At 38.5% G+C, this 27920-nt stretch overlaps 2 protein-coding genes across 4 annotated transcripts in view; one reads left to right on the top strand and one right to left on the bottom strand.

The window, feature by feature from the left end:
* The window catches only part of kank3 (KN motif and ankyrin repeat domains 3), a 21746-nt gene extending 12305 nt beyond the window's left edge, over window positions 1-9441 (top strand). For both annotated transcript variants that reach the window (XM_017467152.3, XM_053680154.1), the window contains exons 2-11: window positions 1598-1674; window positions 2133-3740; window positions 3848-3950; window positions 4043-4270; window positions 4913-5003; window positions 5125-5344; window positions 5454-5596; window positions 5790-5990; window positions 6160-6258; window positions 7042-9441. In XM_017467152.3, the coding sequence (XP_017322641.1) occupies window positions 1641-1674; window positions 2133-3740; window positions 3848-3950; window positions 4043-4270; window positions 4913-5003; window positions 5125-5344; window positions 5454-5596; window positions 5790-5990; window positions 6160-6258; window positions 7042-7104 (2790 nt within the window). In that variant the 5' untranslated portion in view covers window positions 1598-1640 and the 3' untranslated portion in view covers window positions 7105-9441. The remainder of the gene's footprint in view (window positions 1-1597; window positions 1675-2132; window positions 3741-3847; window positions 3951-4042; window positions 4271-4912; window positions 5004-5124; window positions 5345-5453; window positions 5597-5789; window positions 5991-6159; window positions 6259-7041) is intronic.
* Window positions 9266-27920, bottom strand: dpp9 (dipeptidyl-peptidase 9). 2 transcript variants are annotated; one of them, XM_017467124.2, is made up of 21 exons: window positions 27763-27920; window positions 22899-22989; window positions 22563-22801; window positions 22127-22239; window positions 19238-19411; window positions 18963-19134; window positions 18648-18758; window positions 18351-18479; window positions 17643-17704; window positions 17143-17243; window positions 16847-17027; window positions 15755-15914; window positions 14972-15051; window positions 14701-14853; window positions 13500-13635; window positions 13174-13319; window positions 12643-12789; window positions 12309-12461; window positions 11909-12051; window positions 10835-10946; window positions 9266-10000 (listed from the first exon to the last, which is right to left on the bottom strand). In XM_017467124.2, exons 2-21 carry the CDS (start codon window positions 22952-22954, stop codon window positions 9908-9910), a joined length of 2661 nt encoding a protein of 886 aa, XP_017322613.1. In that variant the 5' UTR covers window positions 22955-22989; window positions 27763-27920; the 3' UTR covers window positions 9266-9907. The 2 variants fall into 2 exon arrangements, with proteins under 2 accessions (XP_017322613.1, XP_017322615.1); XM_017467126.2 differs by having other exon boundaries at window positions 18963-19131.

Raw genomic sequence — 27920 nt, 5'->3', positions numbered from 1 at the left:
GCTGTTTTTGTAGGATTTTCCTGACATCATCTTGGTTCTGACTCCTGAAGCTACGGTCTGCAAAGAGCTTACAAAGCATGTATAGTATCTCACCTGTCGAAAGGAATCGATCAGGAAAGAGGAATAAAAGAATTTACAAAACATTAGATATACCATGGAACACCGTGAAGGCCATCATCAACCAGTGGAGAAAATGGGGTACCGCCGTGAAATTACCAAGAACAGGATGTCCCGCCAAAACATACAAAAGGACAAGAATAAAAAAAATACCCTGGAGGCTGCCAAGAGTCCTACTGCAACATTGAAGGAGTTGCAGGAATATATGACAAGTACTGATTACTCGCTGCATGGGACAACAATGTCTCGTATTCGTCACATGTCTGGGCTACGGGGTAGGGTGGCTAGACAGAAGCCCCTTCTCACACAGAACATTCAAGCTCAACCAGTTCACCCCAAAGCATGTGGCAAAATGTATTATGATCTGATGAGATCAATTCCAAAATTATGGAATGTTTAGTGCAACAAAAAAAAAAATGCACATCACCAAAAGAACACTATACCCACGGTGAAGCACGATGGTGGCAGCATCATGCAGTAGGCCTGCTTTTCATCAGCCAGAACTCGGGCTTCTATCAAGGTGGAGAGAATAATGAATAGCTACAAATACTAGTTGATTTGACTGCAAAAGCTTCAGGTGTCTGATAATAAGCTGAAGTTGGAAAGGAATTGTCAGCTTTCAGCATGACAGTGACCTAAAGCATACATCCAAATCAACAAAGGAGTTGCTTAACCAAGATCGATGTTTTGAATGGCCCAGCCAGAACCCAGACCTGAATCCGACTAAAAATCTGTGGAGTGACTGTGCACATGAGATGCCCTTACAGTTTGATGGATCAGGAATGTTTTTGCAAGAAAGAGTGGGAAAATATCGGCAAGTCAAGGTGTGCCATGCTGATAGACTCTTAACTAATACTCTGTTGAAGCACCTTCTGGTTTTATTACACCACACTGTCTTTTTGGTTTAGGGGTGTGCACACTTATGCAACTAGGTTATAATAATTTATTTATTTATTTATTTTTAAATAAATTTTTCCCTAAATTGTTTCTGATTGTTTTTCACTTAATAGCATACAAGGGTGTGTAGACTTTTTATACCCATTGTAGGCTCAATTTGTAACGCATCTCGCTTGAAGTCTTAATGTTGAGCATTGCGTTTATAAACTTCAGCAGCAGACACTTTGCTTACCATCAACTAAGTCAGCGCTTTATTAAAGAAATTAATCAAAATATACAAAACCGAACTAAATAAATGTTTGACTTTTTAGCTTATTATTAATTTGATTGATCATGGAGGTGTCGTTTGTGTTGTTTCAGATTATGCTTCTACAGACACATGCCAATTTTTGCATGAAAATTATTTAAGACCAAAGGCATCAATTTAAACAAAAAGGGTTCCGGTCTCCAAATCAGTTACTTACGGACATTTGACGCCGCATTTCCGTACACCTCAGCCCGACTCAAAATGATTTTAAACTGGCCTTTAGTGATGTTTGTGTTTAAACGTAACATGTAATATATTCATCTTTTCTTTTCACAGGTCCTGAATTGACTTCTGGAGGGGCACCAGAAAATTCCAAAAGATGACACAGTCTGTGCACATAAGCCCCAAATTGAGTAAGTGACCCCAACCCCCCCCCCCCCCCCCCCCCCCCACCGTTAACTTTAGCAAATTATTATAAAATAGCAGTTAAAGAAGTCCCAGTAGTTAATACACTAAAGAGGTATATGGTTTCAACATGCCATTCAAATCTGTCTTCACAGCAGATAGGACAGTTACAGCTGACAAATATTACAATGCCCTCCATAACTGAGTGGAAACCATACAAAGTTATATTAGAAAATAGGGAGTCATTAGGGGTTGGGAAGGCTAGCAACTATTCCTAAAAGCAAACTATAAGACTTGTTAGTAATCATTTCAGATATCTATGAGTAAAATAAGGGTTTACTTGTTGACTTCTGCTTGCTGCTGTGCTCTTGTGTTGAGCAGTTTGGAGATATGACCAATTTTCAAAGTATAAAACAACAAAAGATCTATAAATACCTATCTCAAAAGTAATATGATTTTCCTGCAGATGTGGGTTCCCCTTTTCATTGTGCCACTCAAGACGAAATGGATCAGGGTGCATCATATTCTGTACAGACTCCATATGGATTCCAGCTGGACCTTGATTTCCTTAAATATGTGGAAGATATAGAGAGTGGCCAGACTTTACGCCGAGCAAACATGAGCCCTCGGAGAGGATCACGTAGTGACCGAGTCTCTCAGAGGAGTGTAGGTGGTCGCACTAGTGGCTGGACTTCTACCGAATCACTGGCATCAACAACCAGCGAAGATGGTCGGTCTCTTCCCCCACCTGTTCCTCGAAGCCACGTTACATCAGCCAGCAGGTCACAGCCACTTTCACCGTCAGTGACGATCAGTCCCACACTACCATCTTGTTCAAAAATTCCACCTCCCCCACCACCACGTAACCCCAGGGTAGAGAGAACGTTACTAGAGACGAGCCGTCGACTACAGCAGGAGCAGAGTCTGTACCCAAATGGTTTAAGCTCTCCTCTTTCAGACCTCCCTAAGGAGAGTGTCAAAGATTGTGGATCAAATAGCAGCTTTTCAGTGCCTTCTCATATGGCTACAGATGGCCACCTACTACAGATTTCACCAGCTTTGCAGAATCCCTCTTCTGGTGGCTGGACCAGATTTAGTCCTCAGAATTCTGGGAGGAGCACCCCAGCCTCCAGCTCTGGAACATCTTCAGGTCCCCCAGGGCAGCTTCAGACAGTGCGAGAACAGATGGCCTTAGCCCTTCGACAGCTCAGGGAGATGGAAGAAAAAGTAAAGGGAGTACCAGCACTTGAAAGAGAAGTGTCCATGCTGCGTGATGAAAAGAATCGTCTGCTTGTGGCCCTTCAAAAGAAAACAGAAGAACTTGGTGCTCTGGTCAGTGCAAAAAACTCTGCTCTGGTAGTACCTGCATCCTTGTCATCATCTATCGATCCCAACAGTGCAAGTCAAGAGAAGAGGTCCCTTGAAAAAGGAAAAGAACCTCCTGTTCTGGTGACAGAGAAAAGATCCATAGCTGTAGGTAATGATGTTCCACTTAACATTGTGGTGACTCAGGATGTAAAAGATGCAGCTGTAGAAACTGCCGTTGACGTCTGTCACAGAGGAATGGAAACCGAGCCAATGACCGTCCGTGATGAAGAAGTTCAGGCCGAAGTCCTAACAAATGAAGTGGCGGTCTGGGTAATGGAATCATTACTTGGACTGTCAAGTGAGACTGAACAAGAAATCGACAACCTGCAGGAGACCATTAAGTGTCAGCAAGAGTCAGTCCATCTCCTTGAGAGAAGATTAACCCAGGCCAATCAGGATCTTGAGGAGTTAAGGGCTCTGGAGATGGCGAGAACGTCAAAGATCATGTTAGAAAGAGAGATACTTGTTAAACCAGAGACAGCTGATGTGCTAGTGGAAACTGAGCGTTGTTCCAAAACCTCTGTAGGAGTTTGGGTTTCTGGTGCAGACTTTCCAGCAACGAAAATTGATCAAAGCATTCAAACAGACTTTGTGGAACCATCAAATGAAAAGATGGAGATAATCCAGGTTAATACGGGTATTCAATGGGAAGATCTTTTTAGCGCTGACAAAAAAGACGATCAGGAACAGTCTGTCTCTGCTGACGGTGAGTATGAACAAAGCATCTTGTGCCGAATGGTTCATCAAAGAACTGATAAACTTGTCAGGTTGTAGGAGAAGGGTGACTGGAAATGTTTCCAATGAATGCTTTAGGCCCCCTGAAATCCATCATGAAGAGAAAGGATGGGAGTGGCTCGAGTGCTGCTTGCGGTGGTGGCAAGAAAAGCTTAAAATTTGTAGGGATTCTTAATGGAGGGTGAGTGGTTATGTTCTGTTAGTAATAAAGATGTTCACAGTACTGAAAAATGCATTAAAAAATATGCTTGTATAATTTGTGATTCGTTTCAGCTACGAGTCAACATCTAGTGAAGAGGAAGATGAGGAGGAGGATGAAGGAAGTTCCTCTGATGGAAGTGCAGCTGGCGGGTGCTCAGACAGCAGTGAGGAAGAAGCTGCAGCTCTACAGGAAACTTCTGATGAAGAAAGGAACATTAATTTGGAGGACAGTGATAGTGATGAAAACATAGCAGCTGTAACAGATGATGTTAAGGAACATGCTGAAGTACTAAAGGAGAAGTAGGTTACTATAGATAAATATTTTGCTTACAAGTGTAGCATTTAAACATGACATACCAATTAGTGAAAAAAAAAATGACCCAACCTTCCCATTCGGAAACAAATGTGGGGGTTGTCTTGTTTAACATAAGTCTTCTTAGTTTTCTTCCATTTTGCTCACACTTCTTCTGTGTTGAGATTTTCACAATAAATAAATAGTCCAATAAAGGGGGGAGCGATGGGGGGGAATCCCATAATTTGAATACATTGGTCAAAAGTTACATCATTTCTTGTCAAATGAAAACCAGAGGAAAACCAAGCCGGATGTGAGCCATACCACTTATGTTTGAATCAAATTTATGAGACAAACAGTCCTAACTAACCATTCTAAATATTTTAACTAGTTATAAATATCTACTTTAGTGTGTACTATTTACAATTTATAAATGGAAACATGAGGAGTGATCCAAAAATATTGCCCTTGGAGCACCTTACTGTTCTTGTCACTAATGTGTGATAGAAAAGAAAGGTATCTGTTCAGGCTTGTGGAGCTTGATAAGCACCCGCTTGTTCTGTTCTGTTTTGCTCTGTAATCCGTAAGTGAATTTTGAAACGTTCTACCTCGGTATCTTCATTTTAACCGTGCCAGACGCTTTCTTGCAGGTTTGAACTGAGTTCAAAAATGCGTGAGGCTTGCCTCATTTTAAAGAACCACCTTAATGATGGTGCCAAAACAACAAAGAGTAAAGAACTGGTAGGTCTATTGTATATCCAGTTACAGTTCTACAGAAACTCCCCTTTTTTTTTTTTTTTTTTTTTTTTTTTCCCCTGTCCTAAAGTGTCAAAACATTAAAGACGTTATGTAACTGCTGCAGCTCTCCAGCACCCACACTGTGCAACTGGAATGGTTCAGAGTGTCCAGTGCTAAGACGGCACAGCCGTCTCGAGTTTCCAACTACCTGATGGCTTTCTCCGAACTTTCCCCTGCTCTGGTGCGGCACGTAGTCAACATGACTGACGGGAATGGCAACACAGCTTTGCATTACAGTGTCTCCCATTCCAACTTCACCATAGTTGCACTCCTACTTGACACGGGTAATTGTGGTTATAAGTTATTAACATAGACATATCAGGTACAGCATATTTCTAAATCGTCTAGTGGAAGTTTTTATTATTATTTTTTTATGCGATGTGTATTGTGCAGGTGTGTGCAATGTGGATAAGCAGAACAAGGCAGGATATACTGCTGTGATGCTGGCAGCATTATCAGCAGTGAAGGAAGAGGAAGACTTTTTGGTAGTCAAGAAGCTGTTCAGTCTGGGCAATGTCAATGCCAAGGCAAGCCAGGTGAGTCTCTACTCCATCCAGACTTGTTTGATATCTCTCTGTTACTGTTGCTCGAAACCTGTTCTCACTATCCAAAATAAGATCATCGTAACCCAACCCATAACCACTGGTTAACGTCGGCGCAAGCTACGTTATCTTTATTCGAGTAAAGTATGTTTTTATGCTGCATATTTTGCGGCTTGGCTTCGTCTAGGCTGGTCAGACTGCGCTCATGCTGGCAGTGAGCCACGGACGGCAGGAGATGGTTCGAGCACTACTCGAGTGCGGTGCCAACGTGAACATACAGGATGACGAGGGCTCCACGGCCCTCATGTGTGCCAGCGAGCACGGGCGTGCTGAGATCGTCTCTCTTCTGCTTGAGCAGCCTGGCTGTGACATTGGCATTGTAGACAACGTAAGCACACCAGCTGTACACTTTGTAAAAGTTGTTGCAAGAGCTCTTATTTACAAGTCTTATTTGTTTCCTGAATTTAGACTTGCATTAAGCTTGAGTTTGATTTATGTTTATAAACCTTTTAGAATATAAAGGGTGAATAACAACTGTCTTGCTTCTTTATATTTAGGATGGCAGCAATGCCCTGTCTATTGCCCTGGAGGCATCCCACAATGACATTGCAGTTCTACTTTATGCCCACATGAACTACTCTAAAGCTCAGTCTGATGTAAGTATTACTACATATCTCCTACAAGACCTGCACATAATCAAATCTTAATCATGTCTCATATTTCATAATTGTGCAGTGGACACTTGAACCTGTCTCATTATGCACCACAGAGCAGAAACATGGCTACCAATGATAAGAGTTTGTTTGTGATGGTGCTCAAAATGTGCAATAGGTAAGGAATAAAACACTTTGGTGTATGCTGTTCTAGGAAAATAATCCACGATGGGGTGGTGTGATGTGGACTTACTCTTACCACCGTGAAGTTGAATTTTTTTGCAATTACATCACATCCTGAAGTGTTTTATTCCTCATGCACCACAGTTTTTCATTTCTCAACGCATGACACTTTATACTTTTTATTTATTTATTTATTTATTTATTTTTACCATTTATAGTTACATAATACAGTTCCTGTTATTGCTCCTCTTACAACAGTTATAAAAAGTAGTACGAATAACTTAATAATGATTGTGTGTTATATTAGCCTGGTTAATAAGCCGCTCCGTAAGTGGGGATGAACTACGCTTGAATTAATTTGAATCGGTCATCTTAAGTCAAACCTAATCTTGGCTGATATTTTGGAACCAATATTCATTGTGCAAATTCACATGCAAGGCCCTATGCAAATATACAAAGTGCTGCTGCTCGGTCAGACACTACTATGCAAAGAAGACCACAAATTACTGCTTAGAAGTATTAGATTGAGTTATTAGGTTCCTGTACCATGGCACTGAACTAGTTATACATCTTGGTTTTTTTTGTTGTTTTTTTATGTTTAAGGTGTCCCCCAGAGCAAACCCTAGGAGTCCATCCAGTCCTAGAAGGACATGGCCCTCTGAGTGATGGGGCTACTAGCTCTAAAACTGCAAGAAGTGAACATTTGCAGAATTAACTACTTTTACTGAAAAACTAACATCGTTCACATTACAGGTTTATATGTAATAATGTTGTTTGTTCCAGATATTCCATTTACTCAGTGTTATGCCTATATTTAATGCATTTATACTATAGTTTTTTTACTAGTGGGAGTGAAAGACATCTGTGCATTTTAGTCTTGTGCCAAGAGGACAATCAAGACCCGTTGCTCATTTTAAAGATGAGGGTCACTGATTTGATAAGCGAAGAATGTCTTTGCTAAGATGATCACTGAAAGATTCTGGGTTCATCAGGTTCTCACAGCGGATTGATGCACAGGCTAAATTGACCTTTTTGATTTGTTCAGACTGAGCATAGTCACTGTCCAGTTAGACCTCACAACAGACTGTAGTTTTAAATCTGGCTAATTCAGTGTTGTTTATGATTTTTTTTATTTTTTTTTTTTACACAATGAAACCTAACAAGCAACATAGCACTGACTAACTAAAAAATGACATGCTTGTAGACTTACTCGCTCTGGTGCAATGTTTCCTTCTGTCGAGCACAAATTTGCTGGACCACACCAAACTTACAAACAACATTGTTTACAATTGAACTGTATCTCTTCATTAAAAAAAAAAAAAAAAAAAGATAGTGCCTTTATAAAGGCAAGGGTGATTTCTAATGCAATGTATGCTTTTAGACTTAAAGTAAAATGTGCATTCACTAAAATCTTTTTTTTTTTTTTTAAAGAAACCTAACCTATGTGGGCAGGTTACAAAAAAGCCGACTTATTAAACACTGTTCTTGCCTAGTGTGATTTTTTTTTTTTTTTTTTAACTGTTCATTTAGAAGATTAGTAGTAATAGATACATGCTTTAGACACATATGCAATTTAACTGTGAAGAAAGAAAAGCAATTACGAAGAAGAGCAGGCCGCAAACATTTTCTTACAGTATTTAAGATGTCTTGGCGGATGTGGCCTTTTGTATACAACTAACTTTATTGTTGCTGTATAGGTTTATTTAGGGAGCACAGGTCCTATATCAACACAAACGCCAGAATATTTAGCTAAATTACAAATAATACCCAAAGTACATTTGAGCACTGCAGGAACTGTTGAGTTCAAACGAGTTCCCAGATGGTCAAGTCAGAAAATGTTGCTGCTTTGGAATTAATATGGTAAGTTTGATACAAACCACAGTATCTGGGGGTTGCACTATAAGCAGAGATAATCGACAGTCCACTTGGTTAGTTTGTGCCACCTAGAGGTGAACATGCACATGAATCCTGGGAGATGTGGAATGGAAAAGTCGGTAGCCTTTGCTTGAAAGAGTAGTATCGCTTACTGTGCGCTAGAACTACACTGCAGTGAAATTCGGCTAGGCAGGATACTTAAACTATTGGCACCCTGTCCAGGATGTACCCCGCCTTGTGCCCGATGCATGGATGGAGGATACTTAAACTACATCCCTGCTAGTCAGTTAACGTCAACAGGGTTTTTAAAGTAACAAAGACCGTTGGTATGACAGCTATAAGCAATGGAAGATACCGCACATAATTATTATTTTTTTTAATGTTAAAAATTGTACCAAAGATAATTTAACATAGCTCTTTTAAGGTATTTTCTCAATCCTAAAGGCTTGTGCATCGGACAGGTGAAGAAGAAAAAAAGTCTGTGGATACTGTTTTTCACTGTTTCTTCTGCTTATAGTATATTCTAGCACCACTGTAAGAGTTAAAGGTTCATATGCTCATGCAATTATGTACTCAAGGTTTAGTTTCTTCTTTTACTAATTATTTCATGTTCCTGATTTGTGCCTAACCCAACACTGCTCCCTTTTACTGTACTATATTATTGCTATTTTTATGTTTCGTTATGTGCCTGGGGATACTTAGCCACCTTAAAACATGAAAATAAAAAATAAAGTTTATTATATATAAAAGGTGACTTCCTGTTTTCTGTACATATTAGTGACCTTGATTTTGCTCCTCTGCATTCTTCAGAACAGTGTAATCTAGTCTATAAGTGATCATTTGTATGTACACTAAGTGGTGAATTGGTCACCTAGATAAAAACACGACTGGAATGCTGCTATTTAATGAGTTTGTACATAATCACACCACTTATTAAAAAAAAGAGCTGGAATTCATAAAAAATATGTTCCTTTAATAATACACACTTAAAATACGAATCGCAGGTAGTAGTGTGAGGTGTCTTTACGCAAAAGCCACATCATAATCCAGGTTGCACATTACCACAAGTGTATTGGTAGAACAGAAGAGCTTTAAGTTAAAATGACGTGTTAACCAGGAGATAAGAGGTTTCTCCGTTATGTGAAGGGAGGGAAAAAAAAAAAAAAAAAAAAAGTAGTATGAAGTCTGTTAGGCCACCAGGAAGGCAATTAAAAAAAAAAATTGGCAACTTCTTTGATTTCAGAAGGAGACTGAAAGGAGGGGAGATTATATTACCAAGATGTGGCACAAAGTTACAAAATCAAAAAAGTTGCTTAGAAGTTCATGAGCTACACGGTTCCTTTTGTTGAAGGGGTGCTGTCACACCCTTACCCTCAAACGGTGTCTTCAAATCTGCTAAAACTGCTGACATGCTCAAACTTCGGGAAAAATCTGTTCCTGGGACAGAGTTTCCATAAGGAAAATGAATGAATGAAGATTTAGGGGGGGTCCACCCACACCCATTATTTCTTAGTTGTTCGAAGGTGGTGGATTGTGATTAGTCGAGTGGAAATAGGCAGAGACTGGAGACGGTCCCAGCAAACTGCAGTACTCATCAGAGATGTTGCTGGAGGAAGTGTAACAGCATGATCTCGTAGTGCTCGCCGGACTCCGGGCAGCGGATGCTGTGCCTCTCGTTTGGATAGATCTAGGGAATAAAAGGCAACAATTATGGTGTAATATTTAAGAAACCGATTAAACAAGGAGTTTGATTCAGGACACAACAGGCTTCACATACTGAACCTTGCACAAAGTTTCAGCAATAAAATCACTTTTATGAGACAAACTACCAATAGAGACCATTAGTTTCCATTAAAACCACTGTATTGCAGGGACACAAGATGTTTTTATCCAATTATAGTTACATTTAATGTTGTGGAACACCCAAAAAAAAATCCCCAAGTTAGATCGTTATCAATTTTGCTATAGCAACTATAAACAGACGTTCCCTCACCAGCCCCTCTTTCTCGATGTTGATAAGACAAATACGCAATCTGTTACCAAGAAACCTTGAAAGCACAAACTCTTCTGTCCTGAAGACTTTCCTGCGGCTGAAAAGTTACCCATCGTTACCACCGACACTTGAAACTCCTTCCATAAATATTAAACAAAACCTCATCATATCAATGACTTTATGATTTAAACAACTATTACTAAATAACAGTTTTAAAATCCATTTATTAGCCTTTCCTTATGTAGTTTGACCATCGTACGAGTCCCTGAATGAGTTGTTGCTATAGAAACGAATGTAATTGAACGAGCGCAATAATGTAAACCTGTGATTTGAATTACAGCCTTACAACGCAGTGCTGTTACAGAAAATTAATCAACACCTTCTGAGCAATCTGAATCCAGAATTCAAGAGCACAGTGGTATAATGGAAACCACTGCCATGATAAACACTCTTTTTAAAAAATATATAAACACAAGAATACTTATAATAATAATAATAATAATAATAAGGGCAATGAAGTGAGCAAACCTGTAACTGATATGGCTTCCCTGCACGGATAAGCTGAGACACCAGGAAGTTGGTATGGAAAAAGTGCACGTTCTCGTCAAGGAACCCATGTAAGATCAGTAATCGGTTTGGCCTGTTAAGAAAATAAAATCATTAATGTTAAAATTCCTGGGTGTTGGAGTAATACTGCTTTTTTTTCTCCAGTGATAAAGCATTTAGTGGGCTTAAAATTAGGCTTCAAGCTTTAGTAACTCTAGTAATGAGTCTAATGTAAGCCAAGATCAACTGATTAAACAGTTGGACTCAGGTGTGGCTCCTGCATGACTGGAATGAAAACCTGCACCCACACCAGCCTTTTCCAGAGAAGACTGGACACCCCTGATATTATATAATATTACTAACGCAGTTGAAAATCCTTCTGCCTCAAAGACCAGGTAAAGGAATACGCCACTGAGAAAAGAACGGCAATTGACGCTAAACTCGCTTATATCTGAAGGGCAGTTGTTGAATAAGTCAGTTTACTTGTTTAAATAAAAACAAAGATAAAACAATAAAATAAGAATAAATTATTCCGTGCTCTCTGGGTGGTAGGGACGGCCTACTCTCTCTCCCTCATCAATCACGGTGACGCTAGCCAACCGTGGCCGTCTGTGAGCTCATGCACGCGGAAGGAGGCGGAGTGTGTTACACGTTCCTCTGAAAGTGTTTCATCGCCCTGTGACACAGCATGAGCAGCAGTTTGAAACGACGTGGTTAGTTGGTGTATGATAGGAGAGAACTAACTGGTGGGTGGGAAAAAATATTAGCGCCCATTTTGTTTAGCTCCCAAGCAGCTTATCTTACCGCTACACACAACCATGGTTGTAGTTTTGAATTCGCTTTCCATAGTGACATGTTTTAAAAATGTGTTCACTGCCTCCATTATATGTATTTTTGTTCTTTTCTCAGTACAGGAAAAATGTCAATATGCGTATCTGCAATAGATGCTTAGAGATTAGGTTGGAAGTTGGTGCATTCTTGGTTGGTACACTCTCATCTTTATTGTAAAGATGAAGACTGCAGGAGTGGAGTGCTGCTTTTGTTGTCAGAACTCACTCATTTGGAAGCTTGTCCACATGCAGAGCCACGGAGCCTGCTTCATAGCCCTGCTGGTTGTTTTCAGGCACGTCCATGTAGCGCTCTGTGTAGCCGGTGTCATATGCCATCCACACTGTTACTGGAGCTCCAGCTATGGCCACCTAAACCAACAACACTTCGGATTAGCTTGTGCTTACGATCCCAATTCCTTTACTGGCATTTTTTTCTGTTTTCTGAAAGGTCTGACATAGAATTAAAATGGAATCAGGTGGAATGAAATCATTTAGAAAATCTTAACCGAAGTTTGGATAAAGTTAACTGGCTTTGCAATTCAATATTAGCATTACCAACATTTCTGGCTGATGCATGACTTTAATAACAGGAATCATTCCATGGGCTGCAGAAGGCTGGCTCTCACCTTGAACACATTAGGCCGGCGAATGAGGCCCATGAGGGACAGGAATCCTCCGTACGACCAGCCGTGAATTGCTACACGACTTAAGTCTATAAATTTGTACTTGTCAGCTACATACTGAAGACCCTCCACTTGGTCCTCGATCTCCACCTGGCCCTGAAGACAGAAGAAAGAAAGACCCAACTGTCAGATGTGTTTTTATTCCCTCAGTGTTGTGCCAGCTTGGGCTGACGGTTCCTAAAAGTCATGGAAAAAAAAAACCCCAACTATTAACATTTATTGTTACATATATTAGCTTCAAATATCCCTTCAAGAGATTACAGGCATTCATACACACCATTTTGTTTTTTAAAGCACCCTCGAATTTCAGCCCCCTCTGGCACGAGCCTCTTCCGTCAATGACGACCACCGCATAACCTAGAGATGCTAAAGTGTTCAGACGCAAATACTTCACTCCCTTGTAGGAGTTGTTCACTAACTGCACCTGAGGGAAGCGAAACATTTTCCTCAGGTTAAAAAACAAAACAAAACATAGCATCAGTGTTCAAAGAACAACCTGTGTCTGAAATTTAAATAATTTTAATTAACTCGTACAGTCTGGAAAAAAAGCAGCTTGTAATGAGTCAAACGGCAATAAAAAAAAAAACGAGTTAAACAGAGTGGAGCCCATTTCTGCGCCAGAAAAAAGTTACAAAAATTACAAAATGTATATATTATTTATATATATATATATATATATATATATATATATATGTCACAGTTTTTCCTAAGGCATCTTTGAAATGCTATTATATGCATTATTATAGGTTTACAAACATTTAAAAAAAATACAAGCTGCACCTTTAAAATGGCATAATAACAAACCAACCTGAGGGCCACCATACACAAACAGGATTGCAGGGTGTTTTTTGCCTGGCTTCAAGTTGTGTGGTTTGTACAACATCCCATAGAGCTCAAAACCAGACTTTGCAGGAAAACTAAATATCTCAGGTGGAACGTAATCCGCTGGGCAACCTGAAAGAAAAAAATGAAAAGAAAGAAACCCCTAAACTAAAGTAAGCCTTCAACCTTAATAATAATAATATTAGTGATAGTGATCTGTTTAATGCTGTTGAAAGGGATTCAAGTTTTTAAAAAATAACAATAAAAATTTAATGGCAGCAAAATGTATTCTTCCCTCCCTGTCCCCTGTACCTGCTGCCTCCATCATGCTGGCCCAAAACTCAGGCTCTTTGTGTAAAGGGTCGCTGTCGGAACCAATCAGCTTGTAGACATGAACACAGGGAGGGGTGCTCACATTGCTATAGTGGCTGATGAACATGTCAAAGTTCTGCAATAAAAAAAAAAAAAAGATGGTGGCAAATTTTAATTATATGGAAAGACATTTTCATATGTACAACAACTTTTTAGTCATCTAGCTTCCAAACATCTCATAGTAGTAAGTGAAGGTGAATGGACATGTGGATTAAACTTGAAAACACATTTCACCACAGACTGAGCAACTGACTCGAGTCTAGTTAAACAGCACGAAATCAAAAACAAAGGACACGCCGGCTTGTAGTGAACTAAAGCTACATTTAACTCTGAGTAGATACATTTCAGTGTGTAATCTTTTGATCTGTTGTTGTTTTTTTTCTTCCATGCCATCGACCATGCCAAAACAAACTAGATGAGCAGTTTCAAATGTTGATAGGATGAACCAGTTATTGTTATTTTTAGCCAAGGCTCCAAACTAACCGAAAATGTCATCATCCCAAACGGTTCCTGAACAGAAAATGTTCTTTTGAAATCTCTGTTACAAGTTAATAATTATAGCAACAAGCCACGACAGGCCGTGGCCACTAAAACCCCATACCTGTGATAATCCCTGAAACGTACAACCTCTCATGGATTATGGATATTATAAAATGTTGACAAATTCAACAAAAACAATATTTTAAAAAACATATGTTATAAAGAATATGTTAAAATATTATAAAACATTACAAAAATATATTTTAAAGTGCACAAAATTATTAATTATGAATAATAGTTGCAATAAAAAAAAAACTTTTGCCATGCAATGTAGTCTGTTCGTGCCATTAACTGTGTGAGATTTCTCTTATTGTTGAGTGATAACACATAGCTCTGATAACACGTACTCTGATGATGTTAAAACTTCTATGCAAAGTGCATAAAGGTTAGCAGGTATGCTGTTTATTTATAAAAAGGTGACAAAAACAATAAGATAAAATCCAGTGTTCAGCGTACATTATTTTTTATTAATAAAAATACCTATAATAAACCATTCCGTTTCCATTTTTAATATGTTGTGGTCTTATTGGTTTAAAACCTGCCATACACAATTAAATGTTTGCACAGTGCTACTGGATGCTTAGGCTCTAGTTAAACTTACCTGGCTTACAGAACAGCTGTGTGAGAAGCCTGGCTTGGTCAGTCGGACAATGTCTCCCGGAGATTCATAACTCACTACGTATAAATGATGTTCCAGTGGTGTGTCTTTGGTGCCTTGGAAGTACACCAACTTTGTCTCTTCATTTACCCAGATCTTTAAATAAATAAATAAATAAAAATGAAACGGGCACAATCTAAAGCGTGACACTTTAAACAATTGATCAAGTAGCTGTTCGTATTATTGCTATAGCATTTGGGGCCATGGAACTGACCTTTGACCCATGTCTAGCTAGCACCTCCCACTCTCCACTGGTTACGGTCACCTCTTCTTTTATTTGACATTTGAAATCATCTAGGGGAAATAAAAATGAATCGTGTTGGAGCTAGTTAAAAAAAAAATCATTAACTTCAAATGTGTGCAAATGTAAGTAGAGGTCGACTGATTAATCGCTGGAACTGTCAAAAATTCACACTGATAGTTTTTCCAGGTTGCATCTGTTCCGAGCGACTGAGAAGGGTCTGCTGTCATTCTACAGTACAAGAGCAGCCACTACAGGTGAAATAAAAGTCATCACTGACTAATTTTGTTGTGTTATTTGAAGTGTTTTTTGTGTGTGTGTGTAATTTTATTAATTTTGGATATCTCTATTTTTATTTGTTATTTGGAGTGTTCCTTTTTGGTTCAGTTTGGATGTATATCTTTTATTTAATGTAATATTTATTAATAGTTTATACATATATATTAATATTCATATATTTACTTAAGTCCACTACATTTTCATGGTACAGTCAGTACTGTTTATTTTTGTAATAAAGTCCAGCAATATTTTACTTTGAGTGTTACGTTTTCATTCAGTATCAATTTTAAAAACTATCGGTTGATTCATCGGTTATCAGCAGGTAGATTTACATGTATTCATTTGGCAGACGCTTTTATCCAAAGCGACTTACAAATGAGGAACAAATGAGGTACTGCCTAACGTAGTTATCGGTATCAGTAAAATCCACTAATCGGTCGACCTCTAAATGTAAGCATGCATGTGTGTGAATTTTACCTTCAGAGGGACTGTAGTCTTTACTCCACTGGTGGCAACCGGGCTGGAGAAGGCTTGTTACTCTATACAAATGGCAAAAGCCTGTTTTTGACTCGTTCACCCACAGGAAGGTGATCTCATCATCACTGGTTTGAACAAAAGGATAGAATATATCGTGGACCTGTTTTCAATAAGGGGGAAAAAAAGGAAAGCAGTTATTTCCAGGTGTGACAGATTTTACATACAGAGCCAGACAGTAAGATTTATACAAGGGTGTAGAATCAAAGCTGGGCTCCCTCTCTTTTCTTTTTTTACAAAACATCTTTCGTGACTTATATACTTAACAAGTTGTTGCTCACAGAATGTCCTCTTAGAATGACTCACATCTGCCAACTCCTTTAGCATTTAAGTTCACAATACAAACCCTAATAACAGCTTCCTGGCAGACATTACCAGACACATCATTCCTTAACCAAGCTGTACCTTAACACTTGAAGTGAATATTCAATTCCATTTGATTTATATGGCACTTTTAACAATGGATACTGCCACAAAGAAACTTTACAGAAATCCAACGAACATTTGATCCCTAACCAGCAACGCCATAAGGACGAAACCATGAGAGAAAGGTTCTTGATGACACGGGATTGTGGAATTATAAATCATTACTCTTCTACAACTGTATACTGTAAAGTCTAAAAGTACTGCTGAAAGGATGATGTGAATACGAGCACATGATTTATCAGTTGAAGCAAGAGCGAATCTTGAACAAACACACCAAATAACCAAGAAGAGTAGGACTGTTCAAAGTTTGAATTTTTTATAAAACCATACAAAAACTTTATAAGGAAAAAACCACTGAAGTGGATATGCTCATTAAAATACCATTTTGAGTGGAGAAAATAAAGTCATCTTATTTTATAGCAAAGTCTGAAAGGATTTATGGTATATAAAACTGTTTTTTCCCCTGTAATATCTTGCTTTTTACACATTTTGAGAGACTATATAAAAATGGCAATGTGCTCCAAATAAACTATTAAATATCCTCCATGTTCAGAATTAGTGAAACAGAATCCACCCAATATTACCACTTAAACATATAACCATGCTTACATTGATCCAGATATCCGTCACCTCCTCGTAAATGATATAGGGCTGTACTCCTCCTTCAGGCATGGCTGCCACGTGCTCTTCCCACTGTGGCTCCTCTGGGCTCACAGACAGAAACAGAGCAGGAGGCAGTAAAACCAGCTGCAGCTTCTGCTGACTCCGATCCAGCAACACTGCCCACGCGCTGCCATGACACAAATCAGTGTTCAGTTCATACGGCGAAACAGAGAATTGAAAGAACGCCATACAGGCCATTGTATCATTTTTAGTACACGAAAAAATGTGTGTTGGCAACATACTATTTGCCATCTCTCGTCCAGCCAGCCCGTGCAATGTACTCAGCCCCAGGAAAAAGAGTATTGAATGGTAGAACAAGCTCCTTGTTTTGTGCGCTCACAATCTGAGAACCAATAAAAAAGTTTAAATTCTCTCTCCGAATTCCTTTCTCGTCCAAAACCAGCGATTTTATTTGTGTGCTCAGAACATGTTCTAAACATGTACAAGAACAGCCAGTATGCAAAAGGAAATTTATCACACGTGCATACACACAGCTGCATGCAATGGACGATGATAAATACCAATGACTGTAATTTGCTGAGCTTGTGCATGGTCACACTCCCCCACACTCCCATATATGGTAATAACGTCCCTTTAAATAGCCCAGTAGCCCGTTCATAGTACTATTTTTTGTGGATGATATGGAGCGTATCAAAACGTCTAAGAACACAAAACTACGTGTGCGCACTTGTGGATAAATGTTTAAGCTGACATAGAACAAATAAGGGCACTTGACACTTACCTCGCCATTTGCGTCGGTTCGAATCTCTACCAGTTTTAAACTGATTTGAGGGTTTTTACTCCCTAAAATTAGAAAATAAAACATGAAATCAGTGCACCATAATACTACAAATTCAAGACAGTACAAACAGGACTGCAAATGCTGGAGCATGAGTTGTTAGAAAACGTGATTAGAGGAATAAAAAGTAAATAAAACTGTTGCAGTGTGCCATTCCCCAAGACCAAGTCCATAAGTAGTGCTGCAGAGTATCTCACTTAAAATTTTGTGCAGTGTCAAAAAGGTTATCACAATATCACCCAAGACTTGCCGTGAGTATACTACATAATCTGAAAAACAAGCGAGGAACCAATAGTCCAAATACTAATGTATACTTATTACCCTTACTGTCTGACAGTTATCTACTGCCTGGCCACAATGTTCCCAAGCTGACACGCTTTAAGACAGCATTGACACTGCAGCAATAATATAGAAATATTTTTTTAAATATCAATTCTAAAAAAAATTTTTAAACCACAAGTACAATATGAAATGTCTATGAAGCTGGCATTTGCCCATTTAACCTCACAAGACAAGTTCTCTTTTAAATTTCTGTGTGAGGGGGAAAAAAAAAGAAATAGAAATTGCACCTAATACAAACTATACCGTGTTCATTGTGTTAAAAGAGTCTGTATTCCTCTCTAATGTTTGGTGTATGAAAGACAGAATTACCAGTGCGGGGGTATCGATAGACATCCGCTTTGCGTTCTTCCAGTGCCGGGGAAGGTACGTGAATGACCTCTACCTCAGACTCATCCACCTCCTCATACAGCAGCTGCACGATCTTACCCCCATCTGTATCTAAACCAAGTATAGAGAGAGCATGCCAAATTGTCTGCCTGAAAGCCTTTATGGTTAATAAACACATGTTCACCTTTTTAAAAAGAGACTGGGGGGTAAAATGAAGTGTGTTTGCACTTCCTGTGAACACTTTTATTCATCTTTGTGAAAGTGATTTACTGAACAAACCTTCAGAAACAGTTGGACACCACCAGTAACCAGTAAAACGATCAAACTCTTCCTGAATCACAAAGGTCGCGACGCCGGCTGACTTTGGGTCATCCTTTACGTTATTCAAGCCTACACCAAAAAACAAAAGAAAAGAAATTTATGTGAACAGACTTTACTACTATACGTATACAATTAAACACCACGGCGTGGTTATGGGTGACTGGGAAGATAACAAAATGAAAACTCTTTCCATTAGGAACTTCATTTGCATGGTGCTCATGCCTGTCGCTTTTACATGTTCCCATAAAGGTATGTGCTCAAAATGGAACTCGCCTTTATGACAAAAGGTCAGCCTTCGCTCCTCACTGGTTTTAATATTAGTCACCCACAGGTCGTTGTTGTTAACGAACGCGATGAAAGTGGGGTCACCGGGACAGATCTTGGGGTCCATGCGAATCCCTGAGCATTGGGTCTTAATCTCTACAGGCTTCATGGGCGCTGCCTGCTGAACAGGACAGCATTTTAAGACAGCAGAAAAAATATGTTATACTATAATAACATGGTTTATACAATTTGTTTTGGGAAAGAAGAAAAACATGTTGACTCACAATGAAGCCATTATGCCCACCATCATGGCAATAGAAAAGGCTGTTACTAGCTTGGAAGAGGAAAAGGCCGCTTTGCTCATGGTAGTCGTAGGACGTGATGCCAAACACCCCGAGACGCTTCCTCTCACGAAGGAGCTCCTCCTCCCGAGAGTACACACCGTGTTGGGGAGTTGCCTGGGGAAAATAGCACAGAATGGCAAATGTAGTTATTCATCGCTGGCTGTGTGGCAAACCTCTTTAGATGGTTGGTGGGTAGGTAGGTAACTCGATCACTTTATTAATCCCAAAGAGAAATTCACAGATTACAGCAGCAATCCGAAAAGATTATTCAAAACAATAAAATGAAACATATACAATACAAAATAATAATAAAATATAATATTGGCTATAAAGCGAGTATAGCCTTATATACAGAACTCTACACGGTTGGATTTTTTTTTTTGCCAATCCTATAAAAACACTTTGTACATAAACTATGTGTACCTGATGTACTACATGTGAATTTTAAGACCCCAGTGACCAACTAACTATTGGAGAACCTCTTATTTTCCTTCAGTGCCAAAGTCATCTAAAGCCACAGCACAGTCGTGATTCATTCTATGCGGTTATATTTTTAATAACAAAAGATACATAACAGTTCATACATCAGATTGTTTCAGTGGAACACCTAATGAATTTTAACGCTCATTAAAAGACTCATTTCTCAAACATAATTAGAGCAAAACAACAATACAGTGCTTGTGTGTGTGTGACAGGGAAGTGGTTTTAGCTGAGTCACTCAATAGTCCGTGTTCACCAAGTTGGGTAGAAACCAAGCACAGATTTGTGCGCAGGAAATGACATTGAAGAAACCTTTGTCTTCTTCATTACTGTAACACGGATCCAAATGAGGTGTGATTTTAGTGGAATTGACGAATCAAGCTCGGCTGTGTGAAAACACGCTCCTGCCCACTAGTCCTCGATTTGACATTTATTATGTACATGATGCGATTCAAATTTACCGTCGTATACATCTGGTTTACATGATGTCCTAATTTGTGTAGGTGGGGAGATAAAAAAAAAAAAAAAGAAAGCATTAATCAAGCTCGACTCAGAGTGGATGAGCGGAAATGAATGGAAAGCTAGACGCAGACGGGACTGCAGCGATGCTCATTTAAAGGTTGCTGCAAATAAAACACCCTTTTTGGTAGCCTCAAGATTGGCATAAAGGGAGCATATAAAATTAAAAGCTCAAATAAGATCGCATGACGTTTCCACTGAGAAAAGGATGGATGAAGAGGTTTGCCTTTCTTCCGAATGGAAAAAAATAAAATTAATAATAATAATAATAATAATAATAATAATAATAATAATATGTGTGTGAACACAGACAACTATGGAGTTTGTTGTTATGAAGCTGTTTAAGACCAGATAAATAATTAAACCATACTCTAACCTCACCTGAAGGTCATGTGTATTTATGGCTATTCATTTTAGTAGTTGAATTTGTTGAAGTCATCTTTAATTAAAGCTTAATTTATAAATAGTGGTAACGTTTCCATCATTAACAAATCCTTACCTCACAGAACAATGATTAAATATGGTGTTTTAGTGTTGATATGAAATTATGCAGTAAAAAAATTCCCCATGATATCCAAGTGTCTTTAAATAGCCTGCCTGCTCAAGACTCAAATGTGCCTTATACTCAGATGAGCTAATAAAATATCTACATCTGAGCAGTCTGAGTCACAATTATAAATTGCATATGACCACTATACCCCAATATATACATTTTAGTCTGAGGTTGTGCAGTGTGTGCAATTGTGATTATTAGCATTATTGTTATTAGGGACGCACCGAAATGTTTTGGTTTTTGGCCGAAAGAGAAAAAAGTTCGGAAATATATGCCTCAGTGCGATTTCACTCTCGATCTAGACGACATTGTCTTCGCATTGCAACATTACTAGATCCGTGATTTAAAGGACATTACTTTGACGCAGAGAAAAAGCCGCATACACAGGAAATGATGCAGGCAGAGCTGGAGGTGATGAATGCATCTGCTGAAGGATCGACGCACAGCACAGAGCAAAGTGTGCCAGAGAGACAGGCGCTTACGAGATGAGGTGCAAATGCCCTCGCTTTCTGACATGTTTGGTGAGATTCTACAGGAAAGCACCACAACAAGCGCAGCTACGCTTTCCATTGCTTGTACGGATTACACGCAGGTATTTATCTTCCCCAGGCACCAGCACAGAGAGTCAGAGACTATTCAGTCCAGCATCTCATGTATATATATATATATATATATATATATATATATATATATATATATATATATATATATATATATATATATATATATATATATATATATTTTTTTTAAATGGATGACTTGGAGCGAAATGTTCCGAAAAGCAGCCGATAAGAGTCCAGCGTAGGTGGGAACTCCTTTAATACTGTTTGAAAAGCATCTCAGGGAGATTCCTCAAGAAAAATTCTAGGCATTTATTTTTATCACAACATAATTCCCATAGTTCCATTTGCATTATTCCAGAGTTTTGATGACTTTATTATTATTGTAAAATGTGGAAAAAATAAAATAAAGAATGAGTGTCTAAACGTTTGACCAGTAGTGTACATTCACCAACAAGACGTTGATCGTACAGAAATGCCAAGGATCATATTGATGATTGTGGTTTCTTTCTTATAGAAACAATAAGTCTTTGGGCATGACACCACAAACTATTCAGGCAAAACCTGTTTAAGCCCAAGTTGTGGAAAAAAAAACAAAATACAAAACAGCAGTGTCTATAAATGTTGTGTGTCCATAATCTTCCTTCAGTGAGTACGTCTAAATAGGCCAAAGTGTTTTTAGAAGTTGACTCCAGCAGCTTTAAGGAGGTAAATTACCTGAAAATGATCTAACATCTGTTTCCAGGATAAAACCAGAAGGGCTTCTTTTCTGATCTTCTTTGGAATTTCAGAGTACAGTAATGAGTTTTCCCTGCTCCCATAGGGCATACCTAAACCGAAAAGACATGGACAGATCGAGGAGAATGATATTAGTTAGTCAGTGATAGTGATATTAGACAGTCAGTGACCGTGATTAGTTAACATTTTTAAAAGAATTATTAGACACAAAATCATCCAGAATCGTGCCTTCAATTAGAACTTAGACTAAACATGCAGTCATCACCGAATAACTCCTGAACTGACTGAATAACAGGGCTTTCTTAGCATGCTGTGATTTGAATAATGCTAACTGGCTAGACAAGCTGACGTTATTGATGGATGCCTTTAGCATTTTGTGAGTTCCGCCTTCTCTCTCTCGCAAGAGAAACATTACCGAGGTAGTACAGCCGATGAGAATGAGGGCTCAACTCGTCGTTTTTCTGTACAAACTGGAAGTCATGGGGCGCCTTGTTGATAATCATTCCAGAGTACTTCCGACTTCCATGGATGATCTCACGCAGGCCATCCCACGAGTGCTTTTCCACAAAAAACTGTGAGGGTACATCTTCCATCTCCACCACCTCTGTGCTGTCTGAAAGGTCGTCTACTGCGGTCATCTTGACAGCTGCAAAACTGAACACAAGAACAATCTGTCAGTTACAGTTTAAAGTCACAAAAAATTACAGTTGAAACCTTCGTGTAAGGTTTTTTTTTTTTTTTTTTAAAATACCTTTTCCAACTTCCTTCGTTTTCGTCTTCAAGTTTCACCCTTTTTACTCTATACATTAACCGGCACAGAAGCCTCCACAAGATCTGGCAACCTGCAGACAGGTAAGGGACCAATGTTAATAACATGCAGATAAATACACTACAACAAAATACAAAGTTTGGTGGAAGAACAAACAAACACTATGGCACAGGTAATATACAAGGGTGAGGCAAATGAAAACCTTAATTGCAGTGGCTGAACATGTAACCTGAAGAATTTGTTCAAGAGGAATCCAGGCACTCGGGATTGAACAAAATGAAGATTATGTTGAAAAGTTATGCGCCTTTGTGACAGCACAACAACCGGGTGGTGTGATATGGCCTGATGTGCTGTTACCACACAATTTTCAATTTTGCAAAACAGCACATCCCCAAGTGTTTTAATCCTCTTATACCGCTGCAATTCACCACTAATTATAAATTTTAATTTACTAATGAACAAAATGTCATATTACCCTTTGTAGTTACTCTGTTCTTGTGAATTGACAAGAGGTCGATCGACTTACTGATCGGTTTTGCAGATTAACTGGCACAGATAACCGATTGCTAGAACTATCGGTTATCAGCAATAATCCACACCGATAGTTTTTCCCGGTTGCGTCCGCAGCGGGAGCGGCTGAGAAGGGTCAGCTGTCATTATTAAGTACGAGAGCGGCCTCTAGAGGCGAAATAAAAACCATCACTGACAAATTTTGTTGTGTTATTTGAAGTGTTTTTTTTAAATTCACTTTGTATATCTCTATTTTTATTTGTTATTAGTTTTTGGTTCAGTTTGGATGCATCTCTTATTTACGTTAATATTTCTTAATAATTCATATGTATTAATATTTATATATAGATTTTTTTTTTTTTTTTTAAGTACAATACATTTAATGGTACTGCTTTATTTTTGTAATAAAGTTCACCAAAATTTTTAATTTGATTAATATATTTTCATTCAGTATCAATTTTACAAACTATCGATTGATTAATCGGTTATCAGAAGGTACCGCCCAACTTAGTTATCGGTATCTGTAAAATCCACTATAGGTCGACCCTCTATTATTGACTTTTACAAAGCTCTGACACTGGAGACTCCTTCCATAAATCCATAATGAGAAGGAGATAAACATGTGATTTCTTTTGCAGCTGGCACTACTGTCAGAACTGCTTTTACAGAGTATTAATCAACACCTTCTGACCAATCAGATTTAAGAACATAACAGTATAACAGTGCTTAAAAACATTAGGTTTGGCAGGTTGCATACAGCACAATATTTTATATGAATATTTAATTATTTAAGCCAGGATGTATTTATATATAGCAGATAGCTGCTATTGGAGTACTTCAAAGACAATATATTGTAATGTGATTAACAAATTATAAACTGTGCAGCACTTCAATTAGCCACATTAACCGGCCGAAGGGGTAAAAAGACTTTCCACTCTTATAACCACAGTTCAGATTTAATTTAATTTTAAGAATACAACAAATGTGTGCCATCATTAATTTATTCAAACCATTAGAGACTTTTAATTCCTGAACTTTCCACTCAGCCAGATGTGCATTTGAACAGATGATTACACTTCAAAAATTTTATTCAAATAGCTTTCAGATTAATGTTAATCTTGTTTATGCTTGTTTACACAATAAAAGGAACCTGATGATACACCTTTTTGGCGTTTGAAGAGTTTCAGCGAGCACGGCCATTTAAAAACAAGCGCATGCTGTCATGACATAAAGGTATTCGTGTACATAGAGCAGTGACGTGAGTGTGCAGAGAAACTGCCATGCATACGAGCACTGAGACACGTGAGCTTCCTTCCCCATCGGTCACTAACGCTATGAAACATAAAACTTGGCACAAGTTGTTCACTGCGAGGAGCATATGGCGGCAACCAACATATATAGACATCTCCGACTGCTTATTACACGAGTTAATAACCTGACCCTAAAACTTGTACTTAGGCTTGTCATGATAACTACTTTTTTTGGACGATATAGTCCCTGAAATAATTGCAATAAATGACATTGTCGTTTTAAGACCATTTTATGCCACTGATATAATGATAATATAATAGCATAATAATGCAGGAACACCCTTTCAAAGAGCAATGGGGGGGGGGGGGGGGGGGGGGGGGGAAATAGTGTGTCTTCTGACGAAAATATCCGTTGAATTTAGTCAATATTTCGTCATGTCATATTTATTCATTTTAGTCCATTTTACGCAGACTAAAATGGCTTTGAATGTCAGTCGACGGCATTTTACTTGATGAGAAAATGCAAATATTAAACCAAACATTCACATATTTTATATATATTAACTTAAACATGTATCAACAAAAACATGTGAAAACTGCCCTTGCTGTGAAAACCTAATCTCCTGAAATAACATTACAATGAAAACACCAATGGGATACAATATTGTGAATTCTTCCTGCTTTACTTCTTCATCGTCCGTGTTTTAGTGCGTTGTTACGGAAAGAGCGGATTCCTGTGACTTACCACTCTACCTTTGCGTCATTTTGAGCAGACGCAAGTTGTAATATTACGTTTATGTTGTGTAAATGTCTGATTAATCTCATATGTGTATAGGATGCGTTTGCTTGATTAATTAACCCGCTAGTAGGGAAGTGGTAGCTCAGCGGTTAAGACTTCTGAACAGAAGGTAGTGAGTTCAAATCCCAGCACTGCCAAGCTACCATGTTGGGCCCTTGAGCAAGGCCCTTAACACTCAGCTGCTCAGTTGTATAAATGAGATAACTGTAAGTCGCTCTGGATAAGGGCATCTGCCAAATGCTATAATGTAATGTAATGTAATGCTAGTAAAGTGCTTCATTTTACCACTGTTCATTCACTATTCAGCTTCAGCTCATGGCTCAACCCTTGACATTACTGATTATAACGGGATTATGTGAAACACTAGAACTATTCTTTCTAGATTTTTCTTCTCCAAAAAAACATTGTTAGTGCATTGTTAATATCTTGCACACCTTTTGTTTTCAACAGTATGTTTTAATTAAGATTGGTGCTAGTACTTGGTACACAACTTAAATCCGAACGCATTTCTGCATTTGAATGCACATTTTTATCTTAAATTCGACAAAGTTTTCATTTGACAGCCGTAGAGCTGACGAGAGGACAAAAGCAGCGCGAATGGCTAAAAAGTTGGTGACATTCATTCTTGCGTTTTCACAAACATGCTTGTAAACACAACGGGCAATATCGCGGTCAGATATAAATATATATACACTTTTTTAAAAAAAACCTATACAGTCAGGGACAACACATCCATATACTCACTCACTCTATCTCAGACCGCACTTTGAGAACCACAGCTGTATGAAACAGCTGTGAAAGCACAGTAACTATATATCAACCAAAACAGTGAGGCCTCAGGAATCCCCTTACAAATACATCACACAGATGGGGAATGTCCAGCCATGAAGAAAGGGGCTAGAAGTTTTAAATGACTTCATCACCAAACCCACTGTTTTACTAACAATCGATTCATTTGGCATGCTGAGACTTACAATGAATTTCACGACTGAGCTTGACATGACGACTAAACAAACAAACAAACAACTGTCTGTGTGTTGTGTCCAGACTACAGTTACAAATGAGGATACGAATAACAATAATTTTTTAGAAATGTTGCGTAATATACACAATATATCCATTTCAGTCCGAAAATATATCATAGACTGGTTGTTACTTTAAATAAACTGAACTAATGTTACTTTATCACACTGGCTTCATTTAACCAGCTAAGTCAAACAGCAAATCATCCAGTGTTACGTTAAGTTTTTCATTCATGTAATTTAGGTATATAAGTAATATTAAAAAAAAAATATTCAGGACTAATCTGTACAGATAATAAACCAACGCACAGAAGAGAAAAATACACAGGTGGACAAGCTATATAGGTTCGACTAGCTATTTAACGTTAGCTGAAGCTGAGCCTCTGACAGTCGCGTGCGTTCAATAACAGCGGGTAAAACCGCGTACATGTTGGACAGCTAGTTTTGCTAAATCACGTTTAAATGCTAGGGAAACTAGTGCTAGCTAGCTACAGGCAGTGACTAGGCAAGCTAAACCGGCTAGCCGGGTAAGCTAACTAACCCAGCACGAAGTCGCGAAAGGGTGTAACTGTCTACAAAAGCACTGATATGGTTGATGTGTTTTTGGTTTTGTTATGTTTGTTTATTTATTTATTTGTTTTCCCCTCCACTTAAAACCGCTGACGAATAGCATACTAGTTAAAGAGGGGTTACTAGAACTAGCATTAAGATAATGAAATGAAAGCAAGCTAGCTATAAGATAAGAGTAACTGGGTAGTTGTGCATAAAACATACAACAACAACAAAAAAAATGCTAGTCCAGCCATCTTTGATGCGTTGCTATAATATATTAACGACTACTTTTACCCGTAATCATGACAGTCACGTGACTAGTCACAATCTCTAGCTAACAATAACAATTAACAAGCTAGCTAAGGTTAGCTATATAGCTAGGCAAGGTTAGTGAAATCTATTATACTATATAGTGAAAGCTATTGTTAAAGCTAGCCAGTCAATGGTCAACTAAGATCACGGATCTAAAAATCATCCACTTCTGCCTTTAAAAAATATATATATATTTTTTATTCCTGTACAGATTCAGCGAATGATCTGTTTGTGGATTGATGAATGACTGGTGTACAGGACGTTAGCTACATTAACGTTATAGATCTGCCTGCTCTCGTCGGGCCCCAATGGAGGAAAAAAAAGAAAAGAAAAGAAAAAAAAGTGACATTACTGCTTAGGTGTCGGACTATCTTTCAGTCATTCTTCATCGAACTACTTACAGGATACCCTTAAAAAGCCTCTCTCATCTGTGACCTGCTGGTTCTTTAAGCGATTTTCCGGGTAATTTCAGTCTCCATAGCCTGTGAACAACACAAAGCACAGGAGCTCACGAAAACAGGAACGGACATCCAAGATCATCCTCACTTCCGGGAGGACC

This window comes from Ictalurus punctatus, chromosome 5 (assembly GCF_001660625.3).
Source record: "Ictalurus punctatus breed USDA103 chromosome 5, Coco_2.0, whole genome shotgun sequence".
In the NCBI taxonomy this organism is placed as follows: domain Eukaryota; kingdom Metazoa; phylum Chordata; class Actinopteri; order Siluriformes; family Ictaluridae; genus Ictalurus; species Ictalurus punctatus.
Note: the sequence above shows the minus strand (reverse complement) of the source record. Positions and strands in the feature narration are given on the sequence as shown.